The following is a 15,246-nucleotide window of genomic DNA, read 5'->3' on the forward strand; positions in this document are numbered from 1 at the left end:
TTTTTGTCTACCTAATCCCTTACAACCGATGTATTAATATTATACTGTCTCTTGACGACAACGATTAGACTGGATATATTCCGTTGGATTATATCTGTATAAACGCATCTTTTCAAGTTTTCTTAATTTTAATTAATGTAATTGCCATGTTAATATTTTTTACAACTCATGCACTCACAGCATGAATGACTATAAAGATTATTATTATTATTAATTTAATTTCTATTTTATATTGTACGTTTTTACTGCGTTAAAACATGTTAAAAAGTTAAATTTTACTTTAAAGACAATTTTGAAATGGTTTTATAATTCACTATTTTGTTTATTCAAGGCTAATAGGATTTATGACATTTGCTATTTTTTATGTAACGAAATCAGAACAATGCGTTTCAAGTATTGAATTCAAATCAAATTAGTACAAGCCACTAATTCAAAGTTATCAGTATTTAAATTATCTAGAATATAATATAAAGGGTTATATATTTGCTGTACCACCTGTGCGCTTATTTGTATCAAAACACAGTACCTTATTTATAGTTCATCATTAAAATCAGCCAAGACTCCAACTAAAATCTGTAATAAAACATAACTAACTATCGTTAATATCCATATACTGCTGTAAGTTTGCATTTTTAGTTTTTCAGTTAATTTGTGTAATTACAAAAATAAAAGAAAACGCAACAGTAAGGATGCCTTATGAACCCAAAACTCCTTTAAAGAGTACTTAGGGTTGTTACTTGTAGAAAGTATATACATTTTAACACAAATCCCTCATAATTTCAATTGAAGAGAAAAAATACTAAGATAAACAAGCAATTCTCAATATTGTATTGTTATGTTCGCGGGAGTTTCCTTCCATAAATGATCGTAGGAATTTTGAGCTAATATCACTGGTATAAACATGGTCAAGATCCATGTCCCTCATGGCGTGATCGAGACAATATTTTCTCCTTTTTGTCTTCAAGAAAGCGATTTTATGGCTTCGTTATAAAAAAGTTCCTAGCCAAAATTCGATTACACTGCATTAGCCTATATTGTATGAAAAGTCCCTTATGTCCAGTATGTCCCCTAAATCTATACCTTTTATATGATACTCATCCACATTTCTCCTTTTAAACTTATTTTTACAATATACCAGCTTTCAACTACGATTAATTCTTGAATCTGAGGAACTTTTACAACTAATCTAAAAATAATACTATAAATCATAAATTTGTGATTGTTTTTGTTCTCTGTATTTCAAGTAAGTGCACAGAAATTATGATATCATTAATATGCCCAAAAAATCATACACATTACATACTAAAGACAAAAGTGAAGGGATTAAGAGTATAAATCAAACAAATGTAATAGTTAAATGTTTCCTTTATATCTACAAATGTTTTACAAATATAGTAATACAAATCTACGAATAATAGTGTTCATTCTGTACAGAATAGTGATTAGGCTCTATTTGTCACAATTGTGTTTAACATTAAATGTTACCGATAAAAGAAATGCCTACCATATTATTTTTTACTGATAATATAATTTTGTATATTTTTTTAATTTTAATATATTAAATTCATTAATGGAATATAGTTGCTACTAAATATTCTAACTGTATTACACATATATAGTTATAAACACCTTTGATATATGATAATGCCTTACGAAAATGATGTCATGATTGCTATTGCAATAAGCCTAATCTTATGAAATCTACCGACATTAACCGTGTTATTAAATATTAAATTAAATAAGACAGACGTATTTACTGCACAAGTTTCTTTAGAAACGTGTTATCTTTTCAATTTTATTATTTTTTTTCGTATTTATGATTCGGTCAATATTTACTATTAGACTTTACTGTCAAATTTAAAAACAACCGTTTACATTTCTGAAAGAAAAGTTCCCAATGCTTACAAAAGCTCTTTCCAAGCGAAGTCACCGTTGGAAGGGAAAAGTTGAGTGTTGGCGGTAAAACTTTAAATTGGCGTCACCTTTAATTTGCAAAACTTGTTAATAAGCCAATCTTGGCTCTCGACATTCCCACGTCCTAATAAACCCTTTAGCTAAACAAGGCTAACTACCCGTCGTGTAGTTCTAAATAAATTGAGAAACTGCTGAAGTCTATTGGGAACAAAATACGTACCGGTAATCGTTTTAGAAAAACATTCTCCTACTGTATATTACGTAATTTAAATGTTTAATTCATAGTTAAATTCTAAATAATAATAAATATTATTTGGTATTTAAAACCTTTATTTTATCTACGTAGTTGGTACTTATCTAAAACTACTGATTAGTAGATAAGTAAGTAAATGCAGTTCTACGATGTAAACGGGTTGTCTTTTTGCATAATTAACAAAAGGTAACTTAAGGAATTAAGATTTTTGGTTCAACACAATTTGGAAATATACCACAATGAATTTAACTTTTTTCATTTCTATAAATATAATTTATTGTTATCTGCAGAGTAATAGTAAATAATTGCATAAAAAATCTAAAAAATATATAAATTAGGGTGTCCCAAGCTCCAACATCGTATTTTTTTCAAAAACTATCTCCTTTAGTTAAAATGGAACCATTCATATTTTGATAGAGGAATGAATAGCTGTAAAATTATGTACTCGCTTTAAGAAGGAAGCTTCACGAGGTCTATCAAACCTAATTGGTCTTTCTCAATACTAAAATAATAATGAGTATTAATACCATTAAAAAATTCAGTATTAATATTAATTTATTTGTACTAATACGAGCGTAAACCATCCTTAATAAATAAACAGATAATTAGCTGCTTTGGCGTGGTTAAAGAATAATAAGTATCTGAGAAACACGAGTGTTAAGTAACCATCTGTTTTATTCTATATAATTAATTAGTCATTAAATTAATTATTCTTGGAACTTTGGAAACACATGGAACAGAGCTTGTTTGAATTTAAAAACCACAAAAGGAAAATCTATAGAGTAAAACTTTTAGATTAATACCAAACACGTAGATAAAATAACAGTTTTAAAACCCAAATTTAAATACATCATATTTTAGCACAAGAATCTAAGAAATATTTTAAATTATACATATGTATACAAGTATAATATATGATATTTATAGTTCTTTATTATACACCGTAATAAAACTATGTGTGCTTGTTTTAAAATCTTTATAATTCTGGTAAATTTTAATCAAGGTGATTAGATGACTTCTTTAATGAGGTAAAATTAACAAATTAATAATAATTATACTTATACTTGAGTCGATAATAATTATATATACCCACTCTTTCTTATGTATGGAATATTGAAAAATATATATGTAAAATTTAAGTTGAGTCACATTAAGCATAAAATTTCAACGAATTTGGTACAACCACTCAACTACTAATAGAGGAGCATTAAAATGTACGTACTTTTAAAATATTTCCGTAAATGCTTGTTTTGTAAAGAAATATATCCCCGATTCTCGAATAAATATTCATGATAAGTTAGAATAATCATTGAGCTATTTTCACCAATCTGCAACGTTTGCTGATTAAAACTACTTGAATTCTTCATTGCAGTAAACGCATTACTTAGTAATATTGCCCTTTACAGAAATTGGACAATGGTATTCATTTCTCAGGGAAGTGCCCCTAACACACATAGACATTGTAATTTTAGTAATCGAGTATGTTTGTGCATGAGAAATAACCTTCGGTAGTTTTAAAATATTATAGTGAGACCTTTCACTCACAACTAGACCTAACGTTTATAATAACTCTCAGAATGCTATAACAGTGTAATGACAGTAAACATATAAATGCAGGGTAAATGAAGTCTCATAATGATACACAGTGTCGTGGGGAGAGGCGTGGAACAAAACAGTAATAGCGTTCGTTAGCCGGGGGTGATTATAATATGGTAGGGTCGAAACCTATTACGGAAACAAGAGAGGACCCTATTGTAATCAAACTGCTGTGTATAGAGGAGTTCGAGTCAATATGATTAAAACCATGTTTAAACAAAATCATATACTAAGTTAGATTATATGACAGGGTGGAGCGATTGGATTACATTGTTGCCACCATCTGAGAGTTATTTCAAAAGATTGGCATTCCAATACAGCAATAATATGATATTAAATGTTTTAATAATTCGGTTAAGCCTGTAACAGATTTTACGTATTTTATATAATTGGATTTGTGATTAAATAGGACATTTTTTGTTCTTCTTTTGTGTATTAATAAAAATGTCCACTTCCTTTTTCAAATTGCAGTGGTGTAGCCATTTAAATATAACAATATGTGTACATAAATTACATGCAGTCAGAAGAAAAACGAAGACTTGTATGTCATTTTCTTTTTATTTACTATTTTATTTTGTTACCTAGATTAGTCACCCATCATGGGACACCCCAAGTAAGTGGTCTAACCTCATAATATTATGCAAGTTACAAATATAACCAAAATGACGATTTCTTAAAGTTACTGAACATTTTGTAGGAAGAGTTCCTGAACGTTTTATCAATAACAATAATGATATTTCATTAACGTTCTTTCAACTCAATGGTTGAAACAGATTTACTGACTTCTATCAATGGTGAATTGTCTGACACTAATACTCTTAAATGTTTCGTAATTTTACTGCTACATATTACAATGTATCTTCGAAGTAATTTATCATTTTCATCGTAATCTGTTTGGACATTTATTTGGCTTCCAATTGGTTGGATTTATTTAAGAATATTAGAAGGTATGTTTATCTCTTTGAGACCTTATATATTCGGATGAAGTGATGTCTTTGAGGAAACACAAAAATCACTTTTAGTGTACAACCTACATTGTTATATATACGAATCGTTTATACCACAAAATCTAATATATTATATATTTTAACCAAAATATAATATAAGACAATATAATAAGAAAACCAAATCGATGTTTCCTTTTAATTTAGTAGTTTTTTCGTAGTATGTATTCTTTTTATTACTATTTACATAATGTATTTCTTGAAATGTTCACCTGAAATGTAACTAAATTATAAAAATCTATTTATCTAAACTAAATTATAAGATTTGTATGAAAACATAAACTGAAAGAGAAATCAATTTTATCTCTCACAAACTTAGATATAACTTATAAGCTAAATGATGTGGTGATACAACCACAAAACAAATTTAATGCCCCGTATGAATTGTGCTATTAATGCACATTTTTACAGAAATACACTGGTGAATGCAAAATAAACAATTTTAATACATAAGCAAGCAGCCCCAATAACAGTTATTTCCTTATACTATTTTTGCCTTTTTATATTTTGATATCTACAACGTTTCAAATAGAAGCCAAAACACGAATATCTGATTCATTAGTGAATATGTTGAATACAGAACGCGTTCAGATTACTTCTTCAGTAGATGTTGGAGGAAACTGTTTTTTAATATAACACACACTAACCACAGAGATCCAAGAAATATCTCAAATCTTTTCAATCACGAAGTCTTCCCAGCTATTGTTAGCTGATACTTGAAACTTTAGCCATCCGACGCTCGTAAGAACGATTGTGAACTAACTCCAATCGTGGGAATCCTCAAAACTGTGCAATCTCTAACTCTTTAGCAATTATTTTGTAAGAACCTTAATTTGTTTCGTCTAAATTTGTTAAGTTATATGTAATTCAACCTACGTTGTATTTAGTATTTTTTGCAGATTTCTCGGGAAAAAATATGAAAAGTTATGGATATCATAACAAAGTAGATATTCATTCTACACAATAAAAAAGCGTTATGACTTTCATAAATTAGACAACTAAAAGCATATTAAGTTTGTTTTGGTCATAAGTATCGACGCCAGTGCAATTTTGATTCACTTATACACATAAACCACAGTGCAATTTTCAATCATACATAGGTTTTTTTAGTGAAAACTCCTATCAATAATGATGCTATTTTATATTTTATTACAATCATTATTCTTAGACTCACTATGATTGATATTGTTAGCTTAATGAGACTCTCGTCATCTCTGGTGCCTGCGAGGTGCCAGCAACACCAAATCTTGTTAAGTTTAAGATATTCAGTTGACTAAGTTCGTGAGACGCACTATAACTGCATTAATTCCCGACTAATCTAGAGCAGACGGCTCAGCTCTGCTTCTGTGCTCATGATACCTTAAGTGTGTCGCAGTAAATGTTTGACAAAACATCGTTTTGAAAATTATGAATACCATAACTTTCTAATTTAAATTAAATGCACATTTTAATTTTGAAACTGTATTATATAGAATTTTCTTTTGTTTATACTTTTGAAGGCCGCAATATTATTTTATAGCTTTCTTATTAAAGTATTAATTACCACCAAAAATATTATTAACTATCAACATTTACTAATAAACAGTATTTTAAAGTCTCAAAATGTTGATACATGATGAAACTATTATTGTTTATAAGAGCAAAAAAATAATCACGAATTTCATATTTACTTTTGTTTACTTTAATATCCATAACTGTCAGTAGGACAATGCGTTTTATAACAGAGCTTGACGAATTTTGATTTAGTTAATAACTTAAACATAACCGAATTACATACTGAAAGTGGATCAAATTGTGCGCCTTGTACAGTAATTTACAGAGGGAATGGTACATTATGGATAATTGAAAAGGATAGTTAATAAAAATTGTATATTTATTGCATAAAACGCATTCAAATTTCTCAAATGAGAACTCTAGAAAATATCGTTGTTTAAAAAAAGCCCCGTTTTGCAGTCACATTTCAGTTCCACTCAAGGAATATTTACCAACAATTCTTAACGACCAATACCTGAGTCATTTCTATTTTAACCCTATTTCTAAGAACAAAAAACAAGTCCCAACTGGAAAAAGTCCCTCAACCTCTCACCCGTATGGTTTGTGACAGGAAACAGCCCCTGGTAGAAGTGCCGCCTCCTGCCCCCGAGACTCCACCTCCACCCACTCGCTCACGCATGCAGAAAGTATCGGCGAAGAGGCTCGGGTCAGTTTGGAGACATGCGGCCTCTGATCAGCTGGAGCAGGTGCGGAAGACAATCGTCAACGAGGAGCCACCACAGGAAGAGTGCATATTCGGTAAGAGAGACAGTGATATTGAGTATGTCTTCTTCCCTTTTAGATTTGGAACCCTAATGAAAATTAGGAGCTTAAAACGTTTGATTTAGCTGAATAACGAAGTAGGCAAATTTCTTTTCATTTTATCTGCCTGTCTGTCTGCCACACGATATCTGAAGAACGACCAATAGACTAGAAATTGTACATAAAGCCTAATTTCCATATAAACAGCAATTAGTCGTGTCATCGAGTTTAATGATGGTGGGTGTCACTCAATGGGATTTGTCTGAGCGTTAACAAAAATGTTTACTTTTATAATATATTAGCATTGTAAAAATGTTCCTAATGCTCAACCAAAATCCCCCGATGGGACATCGAACTTGATTTTGGCTGAATAGAAATGAAGATCCATACAAAGTCTCAAGGGTAGATAGATAGACAAACAGATAGATAGCTTCATTAAATACGTGGAAAGATTCAGATAGATAAACAAAGAAACAGACAGAAATTACATTTTTCCAGCCCATCGAGTGATACCTTGCTGACGCTCAGACCAACTATAATGTACATTGTTCTATACAACTATATCATCTAGTTGTAATAAAGAGATCCTTAGCAAACTCAAGGCTAGGGCATGGAGGATCCTTTGAATTGACGCGGGTCTGGAAAAATAAAGACAATAATTCAGTACTACATTCCTTAACCTTTAGCATGTATCGTTAATTCTCCTTTTTTATTCAGCCAAAGCAGACCTTAGGGATATTTCAGCGTGGCATATACCTAACCAACATATTATATAGTCACACATATAAATTGCTGTTTGTTCATGTAAATTTAGTTGGCAGAAATTTTGATTATGATTTTATATAAAAGATTTACTGGAAAAATGTTTCATTTTTCACTTGAAGGTGGTATTTACTAAACCCTATGAAGTTGTAAATAGTTAATTAAAATAACAAAGTCACTATTAGAAGGTGAAGGGAGGAAATTCAACAACAGGAAGCTGAACTTTAACAGCCAACTTCCGGTCTCTTAAATTTGTACCCTAGTGGCCACTCAACTGCGAGATTCCTTTAGCCAGTCGCTACTATTTATTAAAAAAAGAAAAATAATAAGAAACTCAGTGTCTTATTTTAAAATAAAGGCACCTGTCAAATCTTTCTTCATTTAAATTCGTCATAAATAGGATAAGAACTGCAACCACTTGAATATGGTTGAATGTATTATATCGATAATAATGGTGAGTAGTAATATCTGTGTCATAATATATTGAAAATAATGTGTCAACCATCGGGCAAATATTCTACTAAACGTTATTCAAATGTTCCTTTTAGATATGACATGTGCAACCAGTTGTGATTTGACATATTAGAGTTGAATTCTAAAGATACTCTCTTTAAAATAACGTGTATAATACAAACTTCCTTTAATAAAACTTCCTGAAAACTGATAAAATAGACATATATTATTATTGGCTTCCAATTAATAATTGACAGTTAAATGATCATTTCAGCAGTTTTGTAACCGTGCCAAATAAAAACTGTTGAAGATAATAGTGAAAATGATTTAGTCTACGTGAATGTACTATGATCTATCGGGGAATGACGTGTTTCATTAACGAATAGTGACACAAAGATGTTACATTTTAAATAAATATGATTTAGGGAAATAACAGTTAGTAATCCATGGAACGAAGTCCAAAAATAGCATTATGTCAGAAACACTTCCTTTCCTGCAAGCTGAATTTTTCACTTATGGTAAAACACCATTAGACATATATTTTTATAAAAGTTCCCGGTTTTTCCCTTTAATATTTCTCCCTTCCCATTCCCTTTATTACAATTTTGGAAGCATTTTGAAAAACGCAAATATCTGCTAATGAAATGTAATTACTTTGTTATTTTTTCAACCATTAACTTTACTACAAATCATTTCATCTAAGTTTTTGTGACAAGATGCACGGCGCTACAGAGCTCGGCGTGCTGCGCGCCAAGTAAGCATGTGTCGTTAACACATAACAAACTGTTTGAATCACAACCATGCCTGTATTTAGTAATTGTTCGCCGCCCTTCCCATGCCTACCTGTACCTCCTGATTATCCATCAGTCAGCCCCGTACTGTAACACATACATTAGTTTACACCTTGCATATAAAGGACCACGCTTTTTTAACACACATGTAACATATTTTATCTTTGCGATATTCTGTAAACTATAATGACATTTCTTCTACAATTCTAATTAAACTTGGAAATAACAATCGAGATTATTTTTAAATGAGACCTATTTATTTCCATATGATTATAAACACTAAGAACAATGTAAATTACAGTACAAAAATAACAGTGTTTAAATTTTTAAAATTCTCTTTCGATAAAAGAATTAACTTTAACTTACTTAAGTAATGGTTTCCCCCTAGTTTGCCTATGGTCAAAAATCACCAATTACTTCATCAAAACTTAGACTGTGTTTGTTATGTTTGATTGAATGCAAAGTACTATCGCATAAACAGAGCAGGTGTAAAATATTGGAAATAATTGAAAACCGCTTCTTAGTGAACAATTACGTTTTAAACATGCCATTGCTGGTAATATTTCATTATAAAAAATGGTCAAATATTCTTGCAATCCTGGATGCGAGCGAGCCGCACACGATCGGCAGTCTGGCGGTTTGCGTGGTTCAACGAGCAGGCACCGGCCACGGTAAAGTAACAAAATCTGTTCAATAAAACGTGCGTTAGAATGTAAGTTTTAAATAGTGTTTCACAACATTACACGCCCAAGATAATGACTTTAAGGGCTCCATAATGTACCTAATACTGAATAATTTTAACCACCAATTTTTTTTCAAAATGAATCCAAATGATACTAAAATAGGAGTAGGGGGAGAGCGCAAGGGATAAAACGAGAACTTTTGTGAAAATACATAAATAATAGTGATCTACCTTATGTGAAAAAATTGACTTTATATACGATTATTTCCGATGTATAAACCTTTAATGACTAGGCTATAGGCTACCTTTCATATACTGTACACTCAAGCCGTGATGTTATGTTACAGACGTGTTGTCCAGTGTGCACGCTCTATCCGTGCTGAACATCCTGCACAACGCGCTGACCCTGTACAAGCGAGTGATCGGCAGCAAACAACAGTGTTCTCCAAGCCAGAGGTGAGCAGGTGAGATATTATACTAACCTAACGCTGTGCCCTCCTTGCCACGCTCGTCCGCTCGCTCTCTCGCTTACAGCTTCTCGCTTCCGCTTCCGCTTCAACTTTTCTGTTGCTAGTGTCGCTCTCCTCGTACCAGTGCAGACTGGTGGCCCGTTCATTTCACATGTTGAATAAAGTTCGCCCAAGAGATTGTTAAGCTTTTCATTACTCACTTGTAGGTTAGGAGCCGAGAACTAATTTTCATTGTAGTTTCAGCACTCAAACAGGTTTTTGTTGAAATTTACAGAAAAATATATCTTGAAAAGACATCGACCATCATTAGCGCGAGTTTTAGTGGAGGTCTAGGTAGATCGGTATCAAATGGTTTATAGATATAAAAAGAACTTTTTTTCAGATTATACTTTCCTTAGCTTGTCGCATTCAAAAATATCTGTCAGACTCGTAAATAAGTAGTTCTAATTGACTAAAATTTGCGACTTTTACTCTGTCTATCTAGTAGTCCGACAGTGGTATAAATAATTTTTATACGTCTGACGTTTGATTTTAAATGTGTCAGTCTGAGAAAAATACTATACGGGAAAAATATATCGATGGATGTTTTTAACACTTTTGATATCCTCCATTTCGACTTCCACCAAATCTAGCACGGCTTACGATCCATTGTATTCTTTTTAAAAATCCTCTATCGATTTCAATAAAAACCCGGTGTGTCCTTATGCATTGCAAATTGGTTCTCGGCTCCTAGGCTGACAATGCAAACTAGTTGATCATGAGTCAAATTGTCTTCCCTCAAAATATCTTAGCAATTGTACATATTTCTAAAACTATGATATATTTTTCAAATATAATACAGTAAGACACGTTATTGTACCAATATAATTTTTTCTGTTCAACTAACTACTTTATTTATTGCTATGTGTTGGTTCATTACTTAAAGATTACTATAAATAACCGTCCAGTAATATTATTTATCGGAAAAGTACTTTGGGGTATGACGATGGAATATAACATATTCATATTCATTGTGGCAGCAAAGTCCTTCATGCAAATTAAGGTAAATTAAATAAAGTGGAACAAAATCAATGAGCGTACGCAGGTAATTGAATGTTTCCCGCATACATTATTTATTCTGATGGGAGTGAATCACCCTCCTCCATCGTACAGCTGAAACAGTGAATTCATTCAAATACATTTTTATAATGACATCTAAGCTAGGTTTAAAGGTTACCGTTTCTCTTCGCAGTTAATAATTAATTTTAACTGCTTCAATTTTGTTGGCTGACCCTGGAGTTTTAAAACATAAAGTCAAAGCATAGCCTACTATTAAATACATAAAAATGATTTCGCTTGTAACAGTTATATCATTAAAGTAATAGAACTATATCGAAGAATACTTCAAAACTGTCCGGTTTTAAAGCGGCCTACTGAAAATGAGCGCAAGTACTGCCATGAAATAAACGCTTTTAAAATAAACAGTTGTTCTTTGTGGTTCAGTTTGTACTGAAATAACACTTGAGAATTCCATTGAAAAAAATAATTCATGATTAAAAAGTTTCAGTAGTCTGTTTTCTCGTTAGTGTTTCCTCCAACATATAAAATAGTTGCCTATTTAGGAATGGTAGTATTAGTTTTATCGCTTCCTTTGATTTAATACATCAAATCTATTATCGATAATTAATTTAAAACTTTGTAGCACTATAATTATAATGAATCGAACAGAGGAATCTAACAGAGAGAGACATTTGGAAACTGATAGGTATGGCCGCAGACGATCTAATGAAACCCCTAATTAGATTGGACAACCATACCATCCATTCAATACTTCAAAACTGTTGGTCTGATAGTAAATTATCCAAGAGATTGTTTGAAACACTTTATACAGATAAGTTTGAAAGGTTTAGAATTCGAAGGATAAATTTATGTGTGCTTTATTTACCCTTTTCCATTTTCTCTGTTTCCTACAAAGCATGATTTGTTATAGTACGTAGTTTTGCTTTTTTACTATGTGTATTTATTGTAAAACAGTAATTAAAAACAATTATATTTACCTACTTTTTAATTATAATTTTTTTAAGAAGATAATATGGATTACTCATTAGACTTAATTGCAAAATTAAGTCAATGTAATTTTTATTTCAATTATCGTCTTCAAATCCCCTTTTCCCGACACAAATGGAACAAACCCGGTGTAGTTATGAGAATATTCAGTTACCATTTTGAATTAAGACTACACAGAAGATATACTTTTAAACATGTATGTTTAAGTATAAAAGATTTTTAACGTGCGATACATTAATAAGGAAAATTAAAAACTTCAAAATGAATTAAGTTAAAGGAAAAAATAAAATTATAAATCGTAAGTTTATCAGAGAACGAAATATTTTCTTGATGAAAGTAGTTTCATGAACCCTAGTATAACCCTCCAAGAACACTATTGTCTTTGTCTCTATTGTCAACATTTACAATTGTTTGCTACTAGATCGCTTTTAAATTTGAGAAGTTTGTTCAGTAACTTAATAGGCCCATAAATTTTAGAAATGGTATTGTATTTGTATAATTATTTGTTAAATAAAAATAAGTGGCTAACCCAAGTTTTAGCCTATCTGTAATTAGTATTTTACATACACGTAACATACAGTAATACATTTAATTCATTGTATAACTACAACAGAATTATTTACATTTAAGTGGCACATTTGCCTAGCGTATTTGGCACAAAATGTAACGTCCCAATCAGGGTCATCATCGCAATAGCTTTAGCCTGAAAGGCCTAAATATGTCACGGCTTATACATATTTTTACCATCAGCTCAACTGGAGTTATTCTATTAAAAATGCTCAAAACGTAAGAGTTTTGTTATATGTTTACAAAAAATGTATTTTCCAAGTTATTTGGTTATATTTTATATATTTATGGATTAACATGAAATGGGCTTTAATAATAAATAGATAGTGATATATTTGGTCATAATTTAAAATTAATAATGCTGTACAAACTAAAAAAGTTTTGGAATTTTTAAAATTAAAAAATATATATATTTTTTTCAAATAATATAAAATAAAATACCCTATTGTTGCTTTTATTTTATTTGAAATGTATTTCTCTACCTAACAATACTAGAATATGTGTATATATATATGCATAGTTTGTCAGAATAAATGTTTTTTCTAAATACTGAAAATTCCAAGAATATTGACTTTTTCTCTTGTAGTACACTAATATTCTTATAGTAACTTATTATTCATTGAAATTTCAATTAATTGTAGTATTGCAGATCTTCTTATGTGTTGCAACAATATTAGTCTAATTTATACTTTTATACATTTGGTTGAAAAAGGAGTTAAAAAAAATTATTAGAATGGCGCTGTACTTGTCACGGAACGGTTCCGTGATATAAATTTTGAGCCCAGACTAGCTGTCACGGAACCGTTCCGTGATACAAGGCCAATGGGTTAAATCCTACCGTAAAACTTTTCCATAACACTGGGATAAAATATCATCTTTAGGCCAAGAAAAACTTCTTGATCTAGAGCTTGTAATTCATGATTGTAGCTACTAACGTTTCGACAATAGTTAGGTAACTATAGGTAAACATTCAAATTTAAGATTGAAATTATATTTTTGAATTAAACACACTATACACTCCCCAACGTAACCTTAAAGTTGAACGTGGTAGATTGACCAATTACTCTTGCACAAACCCCTAGAACGGTCGGGCTGGGTCTGTGAGACCCAGCATTTATTTTTCTATAGTTTTTTTTTAAGTTTCAGTTTTTATTTTAATCTGAGCGGTCGTGTACCTTCCAGGAAAAACCTGAAGAGAGCGCTGTTATCTGCATCCGGTTATTATTTCCGTCAGTTATCAGTTTGATCGGAGTCAAAGTGCACGTGGGCCTGTGAGACCCAGCCCGACCGTTCTCGTTACTGTTTTCGGCCATTCTCATTTTGTGTAAGTTCTGTTGGTTGTGGCAATTACCTGCACAATTTTGTGTTTTAGTGTTGTAAATTTGTATATATAACTGTAAAACATTACCACGAATCTTAGAAATAGTGAAATAGACCGAATATTGAACTGTGAACAGGAAAGTGACGATACAGACGCTGATAAGAGCTGCTATGCAAGTAGACGCACCAATTGACTCTTGGAATTTATTTTTTAACGAACCTTTGATTGAATTGGTAGTTGAATCGACAAATATTTATATTGACTCTGTACAACAAAATTACACAACTTACTTAAATATGGCCTGATGCACGCAGAAATGGTGTGCGGTGACTGCTAGAAAACTAAAGTTTTTTAACGATATCCAGTTTCTTATATTTACTCTAATTTCTTGAAATATTCTACATTTAAGTAAAGAAACAAGTTACTTCTACACTAAATAGGTATAAAGAAATATTAAAATTAGTTACAAAATAAGAAAGTAACCTTTATTTGTAATGTTTACAGTTTGATGCAACAAAATACATGTTATATCATTAATTCGTTTAAAAAATCAATATAATTTCTTTTTAAATTTATGTTGTTTTTATAACTGCTAGGAGATAATGTACTAAATATATATAATGTAATATATTAAATGTACGTATACAAAATATTAATTTTTGAGTTATTATTTTTGGGTCTCACAGGCCCAGCCCGACCGTTCTAGGAACTTTTATCTGCCCGACCGGTCTAGGGTTAAATCCAGGCTACACCGCAGATCAGATAAACAGCCAAACTGTGAGATAAACAATGCCGCTCTGTTACCTGCAGCTGGTTTAATTGATTATTATCACCGGTTTTAACCTCAAAATATTAACGTGCTCGAAAAGTTCCTACAAACATGTATATATTTCCTACCGTATAAATAGACCTGTAAAGGACATTAGAATCGGCTTTAAATAATAAGTAACTGGGGTAGTTTTAAAAAGATATGTAATACGGTAATAGTGAAAGGAAAACAAGAGAAAAACGTACAGGCCAGTCATACAGACGGATGGACGGACAGCCCTTTGATATTTTTATCCACAAAATCACTAGGGGGTTTTCTTGGGA

At 31.2% G+C, this 15,246-nt stretch overlaps 1 protein-coding gene across 5 annotated transcripts in view; it reads left to right on the plus strand.

The window, feature by feature from the left end:
• LOC124374291 overlaps positions 1 to 15,246 on the plus strand; it is a 1,063,620-nt gene that overhangs the window by 671,689 nt on the left and 376,685 nt on the right. For all 5 annotated transcript variants that reach the window (XM_046832534.1, XM_046832531.1, XM_046832545.1 and 2 more), the window contains exons 16-17: positions 6,872 to 7,059; positions 10,098 to 10,206. In XM_046832534.1, the coding sequence (XP_046688490.1) occupies positions 6,872 to 7,059; positions 10,098 to 10,206 (297 nt within the window). The remainder of the gene's footprint in view (positions 1 to 6,871; positions 7,060 to 10,097; positions 10,207 to 15,246) is intronic.

Source organism: Homalodisca vitripennis, chromosome 1, assembly GCF_021130785.1.
Source record: "Homalodisca vitripennis isolate AUS2020 chromosome 1, UT_GWSS_2.1, whole genome shotgun sequence".
NCBI lineage: Eukaryota > Metazoa > Arthropoda > Insecta > Hemiptera > Cicadellidae > Homalodisca > Homalodisca vitripennis.